Below are 20,032 nucleotides of genomic sequence, written 5' to 3' on the forward strand. Positions count from 1 at the left end.
ATGATTCTCTTAAAAAGCTTGGGGTAGGGGTCTAGGGGACCCTTTTATAGCCAAAATCACGGCCCTGTATCGCAATACGTCACCTAGGCTGAAGATAAATGGAACTGTATTACCCTGAGGGCTCGGTTGCTACAGAGGTATTGCACCTCACCCAGAGGTGTGATATCTCAATCTCAGGTAAGGATGGAGTGTGGATCAGGACCCGACACCTGCATGCATTACACCACATTGCCGTGGGGCAGGGCGACCAATATGCCCCTGAGATGGGCACGACAGTCCCTGTCCCTGGCTGGAGTGGGGGGAGGGAACACTGAGGAAGGGGAACCCTGTAGTGCAGGAGCAGGGAGGAAGCAGTTCCTGGGTGCATTGAGAAGGGAGTATAAAAGGTGGGCACCATCTTAGTTCAGTGCAGAGAAGTCTGAGCAGAAGTGGCAGGGAGCAGGGGCTCTGCATGAGCTCTGCTCCGGAGGCGGGCCTAGTAACAGAGGCCCAGGCCTGGAAGAGGGAGAAGGAAGGAAGAGGAGCGGAGAAGGCTCCAGGAACGAGGAATGAAGGGATCCCAGGGGTGCGGACGGGCGAGTCGCCACCGCACGCCCGAATCCACCTGCGTGGAGGGGTCAGGCCAAAGGGGGAGACCGGTCCCCGAAACTAGTGGAGGCAGGAAACGACCCTCAGCTAGAAACCGGAGGCTGTGACATTTTATGTGGCGCAGCCCCTCGCTAAACCCGCTAGGAAGGCACCACATAGGGTCAGGGAAACCGGCGCCAAGTTTACCAAGAGGAGGCCCGAGGCAGCCGGACAGAAGGGTTGGTAAGAAAGGCCAGACAAAGGACACACAAAGGGGGTCCTGTGAAGCGCTCCAAAGTTATCTGGGAGTTGTCTGAGCCCCTCACCTGGTGAGCACAGTACGACGTGGGCAGCCGTTACCTGCAGACGTGGTCTGGATAATAAGAACTGTGAGTAAAGGCCCTGGACTGCATCACTGACTCCGTGTCGTTACTGCTGCTGCCCTGCACCATCACCCCCATCCTCCGCATACACTGCCCTGAGGCTATACTCCTCCCGTGGGGAGTTATGCTACGCTCTGCTGCACCCACAACACCAGCCTCAGCGGTCTGCCCTGGAGCGGCGGTTCACTCTGACCGCAATCCACGGGTGGCGTAGTCGGACATTTAAACATCAAAACCACATAAATAGTTCCGCCACTGGTTTGACCGCCCTGAGCCACGGAATCAGGTCGCCGCCACGGAGACTACAACCACCAGCATCCACCAAAAAGGGTCCGGCTCCGGGTGTCCCAAGGCCCAGGGGGCGCGTCAGAACATTTTCATCACCTTTCACAATCACCAATGGGACAAGGCAGGGGTGTTCTCTGTCCCCTCTCTTATACATCCTAGTGACGGAGCACCTGCTCTCATCAATTCGCCATAACCCAATATTAGGTGGATTGAGGTGGGAGGCACCGAGTACAAGTGCTCTCTATTTGCTGATGATGTCCTAGTATATATCACTCAATCACATATATCCATCCATGCTGTTATAGCTGAAATAGATCACTTTGTTACATGGTCAAATTTTAAAATCAATGCAGCGAAGTCTGAGGCCCTCGATGTCTCCCTCCCCAAATCCATATAGGATTCCATCCAGTCCAACTTTCCCTTTGCCTGGCCCTCACAGGGTATCAAATACTTAGGGATTCCTATTCATAGAGACCTCTCCCATCTATGTTATCTTAATTTTGGGCCCTTTATTGAACAACTCCATACAGACCACGGTTGGCAAGTTAGAACTGTAAGATTCACTACGTGAACCACTGGTGTTTTGTGGAAAAGCACATGTACACTGTGTTCCAAATTATTATGCAAAAAGTGTTTAGGAGTGATAAGGGAAGAATTTGTTTGTTTGTCAGTTAAACTCATTGATGGTGATGTGTGTCAGGGCTCTTTATATCACTGTAAGCAATTGCAGACACCTGTGCTAATTAGTTTGGCAGGTGTGTCCAATGAAAGGCAAGACTACTTAAGAAGGCTGTCTCACATTATTAAGCAGCCTACATTTTCTGCCAAAATGGGAAAGAAAAAGGATGTGTCGGCTGCTGAGAAGCAACAAATTGTGGAGTGTTTAGGTCAAGGCATGACTACAATCAACATTGTGCGATGATCAGGATAAAGTGTCTTGGCAATCAAGAAGTATGTAGCTGATTCACAGTACACACGTGTGCGTGCTGATAAGGGCAAATTGAGGACTCTTTCCTACAGGCAATTACGTCAGGTTAAAAGAGCAGCGGCAAAAAAGCCTTGTCATAGCAGCAGACAAGTTTTTGAAGCTGCTGGTGCCTCCAACGTCCCCCGAACAACAAGATGCAGGGTCCTTCAGAGGTTTGCAGCTGTGCATACGCCATCCTGTCGACCTCCTCTATCCACTTCACACAAGCAGAAACGGCTCCAGTGGGCCAAACATTACATGAAGACTGATTTCAAAACTGTTTTGTTCATGGATGAGTGCCGTGCAGCGCTCGATGGTCCAGATGGATGGAGTGGAGGATGGCTGGTTGATGGACACCCCACGCAAACACGGCTACAGCGCCAACAAGAAGGAGGTGGAGTAATGTTTTGGGCTGGAATCATGGGGAAAGAGATTGTCGGCCCCTTTAGGATCCCTGAAGGCGCTAAAGATGAACTCCATAATGTATGTGGATTTTCTCAAACAGCACTTCCTGCCATGGTTCAAGAAGAAGAACCGTGTATTTCACAGCAAGATCATTTTTTTGCATGATAATGCACCATCTCATGCTGCACATAAAACATCTGCATCTCTGGCTGATATGGGCATAAAAGAGGACAAACTTATGGTGTGACCCCCATGCTCCCCTGACCTCTACCCCATTCAGAACCTCTGGAGCATCATCAAAAGGAGTGTCTATGATGGCGGGAGGCAGTTCACATCTAAGCAACAGCTCTGGGAGGGTATTCTGTCCTCATACAAAACAATTGAAGCAGAAACCATCCAAAACCTGACAAATTCAATGGACGAGAGAGTTCAGAAGCTCCTTTCGAACAAGGGGTCCTATGTGAAAATGTAACATCACCTAGAATAAAGTTTTGAGTTGAAAACTGTTTGATTTCAGTTTCTAATAACCTGCTAATGCTTATAATTTCAAAAATGACCATTTTTTGGTCTTTATTAAAATGAAAAGGTTGATCGAAAAGTTTGGCGGATCTAAGAGTGTGGCAACCCAGTAGTCATGATTACTTCGAATTCTGACAATATGATGGTCATGTTGCAGGTAGTGCAGCAAGAAGGCACTTATGTGTCTTGCGCATCTCGGAGCCCCAAAATTATTTTCCGGGCTAGATGCAGCTAAAAATTATTATTAATTTTAAATCTGGTGGAGCTTAGTATAGATGGCCTAATAGGATCAGTGCTGCACACTGCTACAAAGTCCAAACTATTTTCAAGCCAAGATACAGATAAACATGATTAGTAATTTTAAATCTGGTGGAGCTTATTATAGATGGCCTAATAGAATCAGTGCTGCACACTGCTATAAAGCCCAAACTATTTTCCAGCCAAGATACAGATAAACATGATTAGTAATTTGAAAGCTTAAAACGGTTGGTAGGGTGATTTTAACCAATCATCCATCTTTTACTCTCCCCAGGATGACACAGGGGTAGAAAAGTCGTTTCGGATCCATGATTTGTTCATCTTTATGAACGTGAGTCTGTCTACATTATCAGTGGAGAGCCGCGTGCGCTTATCTGTCAGCACACCACCAGCAGCGCTGAACACACGTTCAGACAGAACGCTGGCTGCGGGGCATGACAAGATCTCCAAGGCGTAAGTGGCTAGCTCCGGCCATTTATCCAGATTGGAAGCCCAAAAAGAGCAAGGGTCCAGTGACACAGACATGGCTTCAATGTTTACTTGGAGATACTCCTGTACCATCGTCTCTAGGTGTTGACTATGTGTCAGACTTCTTGTCTCCTGTGGCCTTGCAAAGGATGGGCTAAAAAAGTGGTGAAATGATTGCGCAAAATTGATGTTACCAGCAGATACTGTGGTTCTGTTATGGTTTGAGTGCTGAACACTTGACGGTCCCACGGTTGGCAAGTTGGAACTGTGAGATTCACGACGTGCACCACTGGTATTTTGTGGAAAAGCACATGTAAGATTCTGCAACAGTCTCTGCTGATACTCCTGCATGTGTGCATCCCTTTCTATGGCAGGAATAATTTCTGCAAATTTACTTTTGTACTGGGGATCTAACAGTGTGGCAACCCAGTAGTCAGGATTATTTCTAATTCTCCCAATTCAAGGGTCATGTTGCAGGTAGTGCAGCAAGAAGGCACTCATGTGTGTTGCGCATCCAGGAGCACCAAGTCCCTGTTGTGTTGGTGGCGAGGTAACAATCATGCTTCCTTCCTCTGTCCTCTCCCCCCAACCTCGCACAACAGAAATGTGATCAAGGTCTCCCTCATCTGATGAGTCTTCCATCAGTTCGTCCTCCACTTCTTCCTGGGCTCCTGCACCTTCCTCACTAGTTTGGCTGCTACTATGCGCCCTGGTAAAACCATCTCCCCCACCCTCACATGCCTGCCGCCTTGGTGCTGCCGACCATCTGGACCTTGCAGATGTTAGCCCTTCCGCATACAACTCCTCCTCCTCTACTTCCTCCACCTCCTCTTGTGCCACCACCTGACTCCGAATTCTGTTTAACATGTGCTCCAGCATGTAAATCACCGGAATAGTCATGCTGATAATGGCATCGTCAGCACTAAACATCTTCGTCGCCATTTCAAAACTGTGCAGAAGGGTGCATAGGTCCCTGATCTGAGACCACTCCTCCAGCGTGATTTGCCCCACCTCTGGGTCTCGTTGGCCCAGGCTATATGTCAGAACGTATTGCACCAGGGCTTGTCGGTGCTGCCACAGTCGCTGCAACATGTGCAGAGTTGAATTCCACCGGGTAGGCACATCGCATTTTAGCCGGTGAAGTGGCAGGCCAACGACTTCTGTAGAGATGTAAGTCGCTGAGCTGCGGGATGCGAACGGCGGAAGTGAGCACACAGCGACCGTGCCCTCTGCAGAAGGCCATCTAGTCTGGGATAGTGGGCTAAAAATTGCTGGACAACCAGGTTCAACACGTGAGCCATACAAGGCACGTGTGTGACATTGCCCCGGCGAAGGGCCGCACCCAGGTTTGCAGCATTGTCGCACACGGCCTTCCCTGGTTTCAGGTCCAGTGGAGACAACCATTCATGAAATTGGTTCTCCAGAGCTGACCACAACTCCTCAGCTGTGTGACTCACATTTCCCAGACATTTCAAAGTAAAAACCGCCTGATGACGTTGAGCCCTACTGCCAGCATAGTAAGGAGGTGTGCAGGATCCCTTCTGCGCAGTTAGAAAGCTTGTGGCATGACCAGACAGGCTTTGGGTGCAGGTGGAAGACCGAGAGGAGGTTGAGGAGGCAGAAGCAGTGGAGGAACTTTGACAGAAAGAGGATTGACGCACAACTCGTGGGGACGGCAAGACTTGGACAGCAGCCCCTTGTCCTGCTGTCACCATAGTTACCCAGTGCCCAGTCAGCGACATGTAACGCCCCTGTCCATGCCTACTCGTCCAAGTGTCTGTGGTGAAATGCACCCTGTCACACACAGAGTTTCTCAAAGAAGCGGTGATGTTGTGTGCGACATGCTGGTGGAGCACAGGCACACCTTTCTTTGAGAAGTAGTGCCGACTGGGCATCTGGTACTGGGGCACTGCGACGGACATAAGGTCTCGAAAATCCTCTGTGTCCACCAGGCGGAAAGGCAGCATTTCTGTAGCCAAGAGCTTGCAGATGGTGAAATTCAACCTCTTAGCTTTCTCATGGCTAGGAGGAAATGGTCTTTTACTTGTCCACACCTGAGGGACCGAGGGCTGGCTATTGTGCTTAGACGGGGTTGATAAGGGTGTCCCCGGCAAACTGCCGGTCTGTGAGGAAGATGCAGGCGGACATGTTAGGTTGCCTTGATCCAAAGGTGGTGCTATCGATGTTGGACAGCGCTCAACACCAGCTGGTGTTACCACCTCCAAAGAAAATGATGACCTGCCAATCACGCTGGCTGTTGCGGGTAAAGAGGTGGCAGGTCTGCGCCCCAAAACAGGTGTGACTGCTGTCCCCCCAGTCACAGAGGATGAAGAGGCCGTGGATGCACAAGATATGGCAGACGGTGGTTGGCCCGGCCGGCTAGGCCGCATTGTAGCACACTGAGCTTCCCACTGCAACTTATGCTTCATGTCCATGTGCCGGGTCATGCATGAAGTACTCAAACTATGTATTTTTTGGCCTCTACTTAGCTTTTGCTGACAAATGTTACAGATAACACGAGTTGGGTCATCTTTATCGATCTGAAAAAATGCCCAGGCTATGCAAGTCTTAGCACCCATGCGACCTGAAGAGCCACCACGACTTGTGGTGAGAGGCAGAGTTGTGTTTGAGGATGCAGTTGTTGACGTGCTTCCAGTACTACGTCTCTGTCCAGGAAGGCGCAACCTAACCTCGTCGTCACTAGCATCTTCCTCCACCTCCTCTGCTGACCTCATCTCTTGGCTGACTGTGGGTTGACAGTAAGTGGGATCTCCAACCTCATCATCATCACCCTGTGCGTTATCACACCCGTCGTCCTCAGAGCCAACCTGTTCCCGCCCTGACAAAAAACTAAAGTTGTCGCTCCAATCAGGTATTTGAGTCTCATCATCGTCTTCCTCATTGTCTCCACCAACAGGAGTTACAGTTTGGGAATGGGGGTCTACATTATGGTCAGAACCTTCTGCGTCTGGTCCTGGATCCGACTCATAAAGATTCTGGGCATCAGTGCAGATCATTTCCTCGTCTGGATTCACAGAAGCGCTGGAGTCGACCTCTGATTCCCAGGCTATCGTATGAGTAAACAGCTCTGCAGACTCAACAATCTGTTCTACCTCATACTCAGACGGGCAGCTGGAGATTTGGGAGCTGTGAGGAAGCAAGTGCGATTGGGGTGACACCTTTGAGGACTGGAGTATTTGTGATGTTGAAGTTGATGTGGAGGAGAGCCCACTTAAAGGAGCACTTGATATCCGTTGAAGCACCTGCTGTTTTTGTGCCTCATCTGGAATTTGTAGCGATTGGCGTGGCCGTAAGAAAGGGATCTTATCACATTGTCCGCTAAAAGAAGTAGACATTTTAGTTTGGCTGGAAGATGGTCTTTCTTCTGCAGATATTATTGTTGCTTTAACACCTACCCCACGGACACAACCTTTTTTCCCCTTCCCAACACGCCTATTCCCCTTTCCACCAGCAGCAGGCCTTTTTCCACTCATTTTGGTGGTTAACTAATTCACAACTCTGGAGTTGTTTGCACAAAAACAATGGATGGGAACCGAGCAGAGCTGAGTGGCCAAACAGTGGTATTAGGCCAAAACTATTGGCTGGGTTAGATGCAGAAAAAAATTATATTCAATTTGCAACCTGATGGAGGTCAGTATAGATGGACTAATAGAACAAGTCCCACACACAGCTAGAAGCCCAAATATTTTTTCAGAGGTAGATGCAGAAAAAAAAATATTCAGTTTGCAACCTGATGGAGGTCAGTATAGATGGACTAATAGAGAAAGTCCCACACACTGCTAGAAGGCCAAATATTTTTTCAGAGCTAGATGCAGACAAAAAATTATTTTGAATTTGCAACCTGATGGAGGTCAGTATAGGTGGACTAATAGAACAAGTCCCACACACTGCTAGAAGGCCAAATATTTTTTCAGAGCTAGATGCAGAAAAAAATTATATTCAGTTTGCAACCTGATGGAGGTCTGTATAGATGGATTAATAGAACAAGTCCCACACACAGCTAGAAGCCCAATATTTTTTCAGAGGTAGATGCAGAAAAAAATATATTCAGTTTGCAACCTGATGGAGGTCAGTATAGATGGACTAATACAACAAGTCCCACACACAGCTAGAAGCCCAATATTTTTTCAGAGCTAGATGCAGAAAAAAATTATATTCAATTTGCAACCTGATGGAGGTCAGTATAGATGGAGTAATAGAACAAGTCCCACACACAGCTAGAAGCCCAAATATTTTTTCAGAGCTAGATGCAGATAAAAATTATTTTTAATTTGCAACCTGATGGAGGTCAGTATAGATGGACTAATAGAGAAAGTCCCACACACTGCTAGAAGGCCAAATATTTTTTCAGAGCTAGATGCAGAAAAAAATTATATTCAGTTTGCAACCTGATGGAGGTCAGTATAGATGGACTAATAGAGAAAGTCCCACACACTGCTAGAAGGCCAAATATTTTTTCAGAGCTAGATGCAGACAAAAAATTATTTTGAATTTGCAACCTGATGGAGGTCAGTATAGGTGGACTAATAGAACAAATCCCACACACTGCTAGAAGGCCAAATATTTTTTCTGAGCTAGATGCAGAAAAAAATTATATTCAGTTTGCAACCTGATGGAGGTCTGTATAGATGGATTAATAGAACAAGTCCCACACACAGCTAGAAGCCCAATATTTTTTCAGAGGTAGATGCAGAAAAAAATATATTCAGTTTGCAACCTGATGGAGGTCAGTATAGATGGACTAATACAACAAGTCCCACACACAGCTAGAAGCCCAATATTTTTTCAGAGCTAGATGCAGAAAAAAATTATATTCAATTTGCAACCTGATGGAGGTCAGTATAGATGGAGTAATAGAACAAGTCCCACACACAGCTAGAAGCCCAAATATTTTTTCAGAGCTAGATGCAGATAAAAATTATTTTTAATTTGCAACCTGATGGAGGTCAGTATAGATGGACTAATAGAGAAAGTCCCACACACTGCTAGAAGGCCAAATATTTTTTCAGAGCTAGATGCAGAAAAAAATTATATTCAGTTTGCAACCTGATGGAGGTCTGTATAGATGGATTAATAGAACAAGTCCCACACACAGCTAGAAGCCCAATATTTTTTCAGAGGTAGATGCAGAAAAAAATATATTCAGTTTGCAACCTGGTGGAGGTCAGTATAGATGGACTAATACAACAAGTCCCACACACAGCTAGAAGCCCAATATTTTTTCAGAGCTAGATGCAGAAAAAAATTATATTCAATTTGCAACCTGATGGAGGTCAGTATAGATGGAGTAATAGAACAAGTCCCACACACAGCTAGAAGCCCAAATATTTTTTCAGAGGTAGATGCAGAAAAAAATTATATTCAGTTTGCAACCTGATAGAGGTCTGTATAGATGGATTAATAGAACAAGTCCCACACACAGCTAGAAGCCCAATATTTTTTCAGAGGTAGATGCAGAAAAAAATATATTCAGTTTGCAACCTGATGGAGGTCAGTATAGATGGACTAATAGAGAAAGTCCCACACACTGCTAGAAGGCCAAATATTTTTTCAGAGCTAGATGCAGAAAAAAATTATATTCAATTTGCAACCTGATGGAGGTCAGTATAGATGGACTAATAGAATGATGCTATGCCCAAAAGATTTTACTTCACTAGGTGCAGTAAAAAAATTGGTATTCTATACACAGGTGGTATATCTTGCAACACAGATAGGCTACTCCACTGACTAACACACTCTGCAATAGGCCAAAAAGGATTAGCTTTGCTAGATTCAGCCAAATGCTGTGAAAAAAACTTGCACAGCACTGGCACAGACCTGCCTGGCAAAAACTGATAGGAACTGATGTAACCTAGTCCTGAAAAGGACTCCAATTACAATTAGTCTTTACTCCCACAACCTATCTATTTAAGAGCACAGACCTGCCTGATAAAAGTCGTAGGAAATCCTGTAACCTAGTCCTTAAAAGGACTGCAATCACAACTATTCCCTACTCCCAAGCTATCTGTAGATTTGTGCGAAAATTGGCTTGAAATTAACAAGGTATAGCGCACACAGCAACAGCGGTGCCGTCTAACACGCAGCTGCAGCAGTGAGAAAATGGTGGCGACGGGGAAAATGGCTTGGTCTTATAGGGCAAGGACATGTGACATACACTGCCAATCACACATGCCCTTGCTTGTGTGAAAAAAAGCACTTCGCTCCGTGTGTGCGCTGCTGATAGGCTGACAGATTGCACCTCCCCACTGTAAATGCGGGAAAGAGAAAAAAAAATGGAGATCTTCATTATTCCTGCAGAGATCCATCCCCTGCCCCTCCCCCCACCCCGCTGTACACTCAAACTGCGTATTAACATTAATTTTCATCATTACTGAGAAAAAATCCAGTTATGATTTTGGTGCACGAACAGTTATCGAACATAACCTCGAAGAGCCGAATTTTTCTCAAATCGTTCGTGTTCGCCGAACGGCTCGAACACCGCCCAAAACAGCTCGAATTTGAGATTGGCGAACAGTTCGAGTAGAACAACGCTCATCTCTAATTATCAGCTGGCCCTAAGCCCGAAATTCATGGGGTCACGCCAATATTAGACATGACCGCCATGAATTTCTAGTAAAGTATTTAAAAAAAAACACAACACCCAGAATAAAGTCCTTTAATTGAAATAAACACACAATTCTTTATTGTTCTAAATTAAACCATACCTACCATCATGCCCATTCCAGCTGAAGCCAATGTCTTCTGCAATAAAAGTAAAATAATAAACCAACATCATCCTTACCTTTTGATGTTTCCCAGGACAGCTCCAGCTCCGCTACATCGAGATGACAGGCTGGATCGCGCTGCGTTTTCCCCACCATTGACTTGCATTGGAACGCATGGAATCCACATCTGTACATGCGGAATCCTTGCGTTTCAATATGCGGATGGTACCCGGGTTTGGAGAAGGGGAGAACTCTCCTCCAGACCCGGGTACCATAGAACCTGTAAAAAAAAGAATAAAATAAAAACTAAATATTATACTTACCTTCTGATGGCCCCCGGTGTGCTTGTCTTGGCTTGCTGGCAGCTCGCAGTAGACTAAAGGACCTGTGCTGACGTGATGGGTCACACGACCGCTGACGTTGGCAGGCCCTTAAATCTGCCACAAGCTGCCGGCAAGCAGAGACAAGGACTCCGGGGGCCATCAGAAGGTAAGTATATATTTATTTTTTATTTTTTAATATTCTTTCATGAAAACAGCTTGTTAGTGATGCACATTGCATCACTAACAACGCTATGGGGCAGTCTAGAGGGCAGCTAGGATGTGACAGGTTCCCTTTAACAAAATAAATATACTATACGCTGGCCACAAAGATGGCTCAGCTTAGCGGATGGAAGCAATCTGATTGAAAAATGTCTAGTTAATGTGGATCAAGCCTACACTGATGTGTATCTGCCTTAGCATTGAACACAGATCATAATTTGCCTTGTCTTTTTATCAGCACCTAAGTTACACTCACACACCTCCCCTTGATGACTCATAACACGGCTGGTCATGGGATGTGACATCAGTTTCAGAAAATTATTATATTCCCAACATGCACAATATCTTTATTCCTGACGATCACAGGCATTCAATATTGCCGGCATATTTTTTATCAGGATTTTACCTTTTCATAGATAGGAAACATGGCATGGCAGTTGTCAGCAATCTATCACTATTGATTTGGGGTTTATAGACATGCCTTATAGTTCTGAAAAAATATGCATATTCTTCCCCTATCATTTCTGAAGTTGAAAATGTAAGTCCCATCAATATCGAATCTATACAAACCCCAATACTCAAAACTTCCCAACAGCACCGAACCGACTAGTTTCAGATGTCCGGTTTTCTCTGCCTCTGAATCTACAAACCCTAGTATTCCTGACTCTTCCCCACAATGTATGTCCTGCTTGGCACTGCAGGGTCCTCTGCTTCAAAAGAAGTTTGAAGCTGGAGCTTCCTGAGTATTAACTATGATTCCTCACTACACCATATATTCAACATGTGGTCCAACTACCAAAAGAAGGTTTAGATTGTAAGCTCTTTCTCCATCCAGAGATTCTGCGTGAGAGAGGAGGGATGAATGCCCCCTCACTGGAGAGACCTTATGGATTTTAATTTTTCTATGGCAATAATTTTTTCAAAACCATGAAATTAACACATCTTTGCCTTCCTGTGTCATCATTAACATTGTTAGTATTTCTGAAAAACTCCGTGATAAACACACGTATATTCAAAAATATTTCTTTTTCTTTTAGGTTGGGCAAGAAGAGACTTGTCTGCCAGATTTTTATAAGAGTCCAAGCCTTCAGGACGCTAATGTAAGGTCTGTTATTGCCTGCTTATTGCATTTGCATTTTAGTATAGAGCTTATATTACTGCATGTTGCAAATTTCTGGTTGTAGCAGCCTGTCTTTATGAACCTGATGGGGTTGTATATCATTGTTCCTCTCTGCAGGGGGTTTACTGACAACAACCCATGCAGACTGGCGAGGAACACGACACCCCATCACACTGGTTAGAATGGCTCTAATAAATCCAGGAGTCTTTACTAGAATTCTAAAATTTGCATTTATATATGAAAATATTTAAAATTTGATGAAAAAGTTTAAAATTTCAGAATATTCGACAAATTATTTTTATTGAGATTTTACGAGACATTTTTAATATTAGGCGGGATGTGAGGGAAGAAGGGAGGTTCATGGGGGGTAAGCAGGGAAAAATTGGAGTAAATAGGTAGGGAATAAACCAAAGAAACAGTAGAAAAATTCCACAATATGTGAACTTTGAATGTTTATGCCCTTAAAACAGGCAGTCATATAACACAAAATAGTTAATTTCTAATATTTTCCATTCATCTACTTTACATCAACATTTTTTTTGCTAGGCTGTTAGAAAACTTAAAGGGAACCTGTCACCTGAAAAAAACGTTGTTAATCTGCAGGTTAAGAGCGTTGTGAACCTGCCTGATGCTCGCACTTAGGGCAGATATACACTTCCGTATAACTTGGGTGATAATGGCATCGCACTGAGCGGACTGGCCGGCACCTCTCCTGACCTGAGCATGACAGCATGATGGATTTCTATGCAGCTGTCAAGATCAGGTCATGAGAGGTGCCGGCCAGTGCGAGGTTTATGATGCCATCATCGCATGAGAAATATGGCAGTGTGTCTCTGCCCTTAGACCCTCGCTGCTGGGAGGAAATTAAGTTTATTCTTCCCGGCGGTGGGTGCCAACCATGTGACTGAAACCCAAACGCTGCCTTGAGGAATAAGGTTCATTTTCTCGAGGTAGCGAGGGTCTAAGTGCTGGCACCTGGAAGGTTCACAACGCTATTAACCTACAGGTTAACCCTATATCTGCAGGTTAAAATCATTTTTTCAGATGAGGGGTTCCCTTTAAGAGTTTAGCAGCAAATTTTTTATTTTTTCAATGAAAATTTTCAAGATCTGTTTCATTGGGACCACTTCACTTTTGAAGTAACTTTGAGGGGCCTTTGTGTCTGTAAAAACTCAAACAAGATCCCATTTTAAAGATGGCACCACAAAAGATATTTATGAAAGTTTGTTATCCCTTCAGGGATTTCACAGGGTTTAACATAAAATGAAAGAAAAAATGAAAAATTAAATTTTCCTTTAGCCCCCAAATGTAGAGATTGTAGGAGAAAATGGACACCAGCATTTATTGTGCAATTTGTCCTGCGTATGCTGATACCAGATATGTGGTTTCAAACTAATATTTAGGCACATGACAGAGCTTGGAAGGGAAGGAGTGTTATTAGACTTTTGGAGTACAAATTTGGGTGGAAAAGATTATGGATGCTATGTCGGATTTGCAGACCCCTGAAGTTCCAAAAACAGTAGAATTCCTCTTAAGGGATCCCATTTTTGAAACTACACCCCCCAAGGAATTCACCTAGACATGTGAAGAGCACCTTGAACCCACAAGTGCTTCGCAGAAATTTATAATATTGGTCTGTGAATATGAAATATTACATTTTTTTCAATGAAAATGTTCCTTTTTAGACCCAAATCTTTCATTTAGGGATGTAGTGAGCAATTTGAACCCATAGGTGATTTACAGTATTTTGTAACAATAGACCGTGAAAATGAAAATTAAATTTTTCCACTATAATGTTACTTTGGCCCCAAATTTTTAAATTTTACAATGGATAATAGGAGAAAACGGACAACATAATTTGTTAAACAATTTCAAGTCCAACAGTACCCTGTATGGGGTCAAAAACTACTGTTCGGGGAGACTGCAATACTCAGAATTGACGTAGTACCAATTTGTAATGCAAATTATGCTGAAATTACATATGTTTAACATGTCACATTAGCAGAGCCATTGACATGTCCGAAAAGCAGCCCCCCCCCCATTTCCCCAATAAGTGACCCCATTTAGTAAACTACACCACTCAATGAAATCATCTAGTGGTGTAGTGAGCATATACGCCACATGTGTTTCACAAAATATCATACGTTTGGTCGGTGAAAAAAAGACATTACATTTTTACCACTAAAATGTTGTTTTAGACTCAGATTTTAAGTTTTCACTAAGGGTAATAGGTGAAAATGGACCGAGTTTGTTATGCATTTTTCCCCGAAAACGGCAACACCCCATATAGTAACATAGTAACATAGTTTGTAAAGCCGAATAAAGACTTGCGTCCATCAAGTTCGACCTGTTAGTTCTGTAATTGCTAAAGTTGATCCAGAGGAGGGCAAAAACCCCAAATGATTTGGCCAATCTTCACCTGAGGAAAAATTCCCTCCCGACTCTGAAACCAGCAGTCAGAATAAATCCCTGTATCAACTTACTATTTTATTTTATTTTTAAGTATATGCTGAAATCTGCCTGGTATCTAGAAATGCATCCAGTCCCCGCTTGAACTGGTGTAGTGAATCTGACATTACCGTCTCCTCACTCAGTGAATTCCATATTCTCACTGCTCTTACCGTAAAGAACCCCTTCCTATGCTGGTGCTGAAACCTTTTCTCTTCCAGTCTTAGTGAATGCCCTCTTGTTACCGTAATATTCCTCCTTTTGAACAAATCCCTGGCAAGGTCTCTATACTGTCCCCTAACATATTTGTACACATTTATTATGTCCCCCCTCAACCTTCTCTTTTCCAGGCTGAATAGTCCTAGTTTTGCCAACCTCTCTGGGTATTGCAGTCCCTCCATTCCCTTTATTAATTTTGTTGCCCTCCTTTGTACCTTTTCAAGCTCATTTATATCCTTTCTATATATTGGGGCCCATAACTGAGCACAGTATTCCAAGTGTGGTCTGACCAGTGCTTTGTACAGTGGAAGAACAATGTTCTCATCCTTTGCAGCTGTACCTCTTCTGATACATCCCATTACCCTGTTTGCCCTTACAGCAGCGGCCTGACTTTGGGCACTCCAATTTAGTTTGCTATCAATCAAGATGCCCAAGTCCTTCTCCATCTCTGAATTCCCCAATGATTTCCCATTCAGTGAGTACTGGTGACTTCCATTTTTCCTTCCCATATCTATGACCTTACATTTCTCCTCGTTAAACCTCATTTGCCATTTAATGCTCCACATACCCAGCTTATCCAAATCCCTCTGTAGGTCTGCACTGTCCTCTTTTGTATTAATTGTTTTACATAACTTTGTGTCATCTGCAAATATTGATATTTTACTATTTATCCCGTTGACTATGTCGTTAATAAAGATATTAAATAACATTGGGCCTAGTACAGACCCCTGTGGTACCCCACTAGTGACGCTTACCCAATCTGAGTATATTCCATTTATAACCACCCTCTGCCTTCTATCCTTTAGCCAGTTAGCTACCCACTTGCAGACATTTTCCCCCAGCCCCATCATTCTCATTTTGTATACCAACCTATTATGTGGCACACTATCGAACGCTTTTGAGAAGTCGAGATACACGACATCCACTGGTTCCCCCTGATCTACTCGAGAGCTAACCTCCTCGTAGAAGTCAATCAGGTTTGTTTGGCAGGAGCGATTCCTCATGAATCCATGTTGGTTCGGGATTAAAAGATTATTAGCATCAAGATGCTCCGTAATTGCCTCTTTAATGAAGCTTTCAAAAATTTTGCCCACAACGGACGTCAGACTCACCAGCCGATAGTTTCACTTTTCGCTCCCTTTTTGAATATTGGCACTACATTCGCCTGTCGCCAATCAAGTGGCACAGACCCAGTCTCAACAGAGTCCTTAAATATAAGATATAACGGTCTGTCTATCACATTACTTAGTTCCCTTAGTACCCGTGGGTGTATGCCATCAGGTCCTGGTGATTTGTTTATTTTAATGTTACTGAGGCGTTTCTGTACCCCAGCTTGGGTTAGATTTGTCATACTTAGTGGAGGATTAAGCTTGTCACTTCTCATTTCTCCTGTTAGTTCGATTTCCTTTGTGAAAGTTGTCGAAAAAAAATTATTTAATAGATTAGCTTTATCCTCATCTTTCTCTATAATTTTGCCTTCCTCACTTTTTATCGGTCCAATATTATCCGATTTAATCCTTTTACTATTTATATACGTAAAGAACAGTTTGGGATTTGATCTACTTTCCCTAGCAATACGTCTCTCTGTTTCCTCCTTCGCTATTTTTATTTGTTTTTTACAGGTTCTCGTTTTTTCCTTGTAACACATTAGTGCCTCCTTACTGTTTTCCTCTTTTAATCTCTTGAATGCCTCTTTTTTGCTATTTAACGCCCCTTTTACGTTCTTGTTCAACCATATTGGTTTCCTCTTATTTCTGGCCCTTTTATTCCCATACGGTATATACCTCTCGCACTGAGTATTCAGAATTCTTTTGAAGGTTTCCCATTTACTATTCGTATTCCTTTGATTAAGAACTTTGTCCCAGTCAATAAGTTGAAGGCTTTCTTTCAGCTGATCAAACTTCGCCCTCCTAAAGTTTAATGTTTTTGTTGTTCCCTTATTGATAACCCTACTGAAGGGCATTTTGAAGTCGATAATATTATGGTCGCTATTACCTAGGTGCCCCCCTATCTGTACCTCAGTTATTCTATCAGGCCTATTAGTCAATATTAAGTCCAACACGGGCTTCCCTCTCGTTGGTTCCTGCACTAGTTGGGAGAGATAATTATCCTTAATATTTGTCAAGAACCTTTTTCCTTTCTGAGATCTACAGGTTTCTGTTTCCCAGTCAATATCCGGGTAGTTGAAATCCTCCATTACAATCACTTCATTATGTTTTGCTACTTTGTCTATTTGTCCTAATGGCAGATTCTCATTCTCCTCTGTTATATTGGGTGGCTTATAGCAGACCCCCAGTAATATTTTATTATTATTTTTAGTTCCCTCTATCTCTACCCACATGGACTCGACCCCCTCTTCTCCCTCTCCTATATCTTCCCTTAGTCTGGGTTTTAGACATGACTTTACATATAAGCAGACTCCTCCGCCTTTCCCCTGTTTCCGGTCCCTTCTAAATAAACTATAATCTAATAAATTTACCGCCCAGTCGTAGCTATCATCTAGCCAAGTCTCTGTTATACCTACGATGTCATACCTCTCCTCCGATATAAGCGCCCGCAGCTCATCCGCCTTATTGGTCAGGCTTCTTGCGTTGGTCAGCATGCAAGATAAAACTTTGGGGTTATTTAGCATCCTATTCTTCTCTAACGATCTAACTGTACTATCCCCACCCCCCTCTCCACCCTCATTATATTCACTTCTCCCCTTCCCCCTTGCTTGCCTCACATCCCACCTATTTCCTTGGTTTCCCCCCCGTCTCTAGTTTAAAAACTCCTCCAACCTATTAGCCATCTTCTTCCCCAGCACCGCTGCACCCTCCCCATTGAGGTGCAGCCCGTCCCTATGGTAGAGCCTGTAGCCGACCGCGAAGTCGGCCCAGTTCTCCATGAACCCAAACCCTTCTGCCTTGCACCAACTCTTTAGCCACTTATTCACCTCCCTAACCTCCTGTTGGCGCTCCTGTGTGGCTCGCGGGATTGGTAGTATTTCTGAGAAAACTACCTTGGAGGTCCTTGCCCTAAGCTTCCTACCTAGGTCCCTCAAATCATTTTTAAGGACCCTCCATCTACCACTCACTTTGTCATTGGTGCCGATGTGGACCATGACTGCTGGGTCTTCGCCAGCCCCACCCAGTAACCTGTCAACCCGATCCGCGATGTGCCAGACTCGAGCGCCAGGGAGGCAGCACACCGTTCGGCGATCCCAGTCTTTGTGACAGATTGCCCTGTCTGTCCCCCTAATAATAGAGTCACCCACTACCAGAACCTGTCTTGCCTGCCCTACACTTCCCCCCTCCCCCTCATTACTGGAGCATACACTCCCCCGGCGGTCAGAGGATCTGTCGTGCTCCAATAATGCCGGTTCTGAACCAGCCTTCCTATACTTCTTCCCTCTATCCCTCCTAACTGTTATCCAGCTCCCTGCCTGTTCAGCCTGCACTTCCCCTCTATGCTCCACCCCCAGTATTGACCCATTGAGTGTCTGCTCGGTGAGCAGCAAACTCCGTTCCATGTTGTCGATGCTCCTCAGTACCGCTATCTGAGCACTTAGATCCAGAATTTGGGCTTCCAAGTGCACGATATGCTCACATCTCTCGCAGCAGTATGGATCCTCGAGCGGGTGCTCACGGAATGCATACATTGCGCAAGATGTACACTGCACGGCTCCGGCCAACATGGACGTCATTCTAAATATGGGGATACAGTCAGTATATATATACAAGTACAAAACACAATTATTTATATATAGGTGTATGGACGGGGATCAATTAGGAATGTGCAAGTGTATCAATTAGATATCGGCGGGGGATCAGTTAAGTATGGACGGGGGATCAATTAAGTATCAAGTATGGACGGGGGAATCAGCTAAGTAGGTCAGGTGGATTAATTAAGTAAAAAGTAAAGTAAAGAAAGAATGAAATACAGTCAGCAATTCAGTCCTAAGTCCTCCCTTCCAAACTCCCTGAATCCAAAGTCACTGAAAAACAAGTCACACACTTACTTTCGTTCGCACTTACGCTCCGGACACACGCAGCTCGTTCACACTCGCAAACTAAGAGATTTAAAGAGTTTTTTTTTTTTTTTTTCCAGCAATGTACCCTTCACCTCAATGCACTTCCAAAGGACTTGATGCCCAACCAGCTGCCCCTTATAAACCCTTAATTATGACCCCTTCCCCTTAATTAACCCCTTGTGAGTAAATCTACACCTCAGGATTTTAGTGCAATGTAGTTAACCCTTAAATACACAGGTAGTAAACTAAGAAACTAAAACTGTAGTGAGAAAATAGATTTTAAAAAGCCCAATAAATCTAAACAGGTAGAAAAGCACTCAGCAGATCACAATGCAGCACTCACCGCAATTCACACAGGTATTTTCTGCAGGATTCCCAATACCTCTTCACTGAAAAACAAGTCACACACTTACTTTCGTTCGCACTTACGCTTAACTTAACTAATGTTATTGTACATCAGTGTTTGACCACACGGCAAAGTTTGGGAGGGTAGAAGTACTAATTGACTGTTTTTTATTAGTACCATTTTGGGGTGCATAACATTTTTTATCACTTTTAAGGCTAGGTTCCCATTTTTCCTATGCTATATAATGGGCACGTTTGTTAGAGTTTCTGTCTAAGGGCTCATACCCATCACCGTTAAAAAAAATTGGTCCAATGTTGTTCCTGAAAAGTCGGACGAGTGTCATGTGAGTACAATGCGATTTTTCTCACCTAGCATATGAATGAGATGTAAGTGCAATCCGTATGCAATACGATTTTAACATGAGCTTTTACATAGAGTAAGTCTCTATGTAGTTAAAGATAGTTTTCCTAAGTAAATATTATTCAATACATATATAGATAGATAGAAAGAAATATGTGAGTGAAATATATAATCAGTGCTTAGAGTATGTATCTTATTGTACATGTATTTAATTAATAAATAAATAAATTAATGAAAAAAAATGGTGTGTGTTCCCTGAATTTTTATTAACCAGCTGAGGGAAAGCAGACAGCTGGGGGCTGATGTTTGTAGCCTGGAAAGGGGGTAATACATATAGTGCTTCCCAGGCTATTAATATCAGCTTACAGCTGTATACTTGGCCTTTACTGGCTATTAAAATGGGGG

At 43.9% G+C, this 20,032-nt stretch overlaps 1 protein-coding gene across 4 annotated transcripts in view; it reads left to right on the forward strand.

Annotated features, from left to right (window-relative positions):
* The window catches only part of EPB41L4B (erythrocyte membrane protein band 4.1 like 4B), a 1,171,543-nt gene that overhangs the window by 765,846 nt on the left and 385,665 nt on the right, over positions 1 to 20,032 (forward strand). For all 4 annotated transcript variants that reach the window (XM_073678479.1, XM_073678478.1, XM_073678481.1 and 1 more), the window contains one exon: positions 12,160 to 12,227. In XM_073678479.1, coding sequence (XP_073534580.1) covers positions 12,160 to 12,227 — 68 coding nt within the window. The remainder of the gene's footprint in view (positions 1 to 12,159; positions 12,228 to 20,032) is intronic.

The sequence above is a fragment of the Phyllobates terribilis genome, unplaced genomic scaffold, assembly GCF_046119375.1.
Source record: "Phyllobates terribilis strain yellow unplaced genomic scaffold, ASM4611937v1 Scaffold_4__5_contigs__length_816908805, whole genome shotgun sequence".
In the NCBI taxonomy this organism is placed as follows: Eukaryota; Metazoa; Chordata; class Amphibia; order Anura; family Dendrobatidae; genus Phyllobates; species Phyllobates terribilis.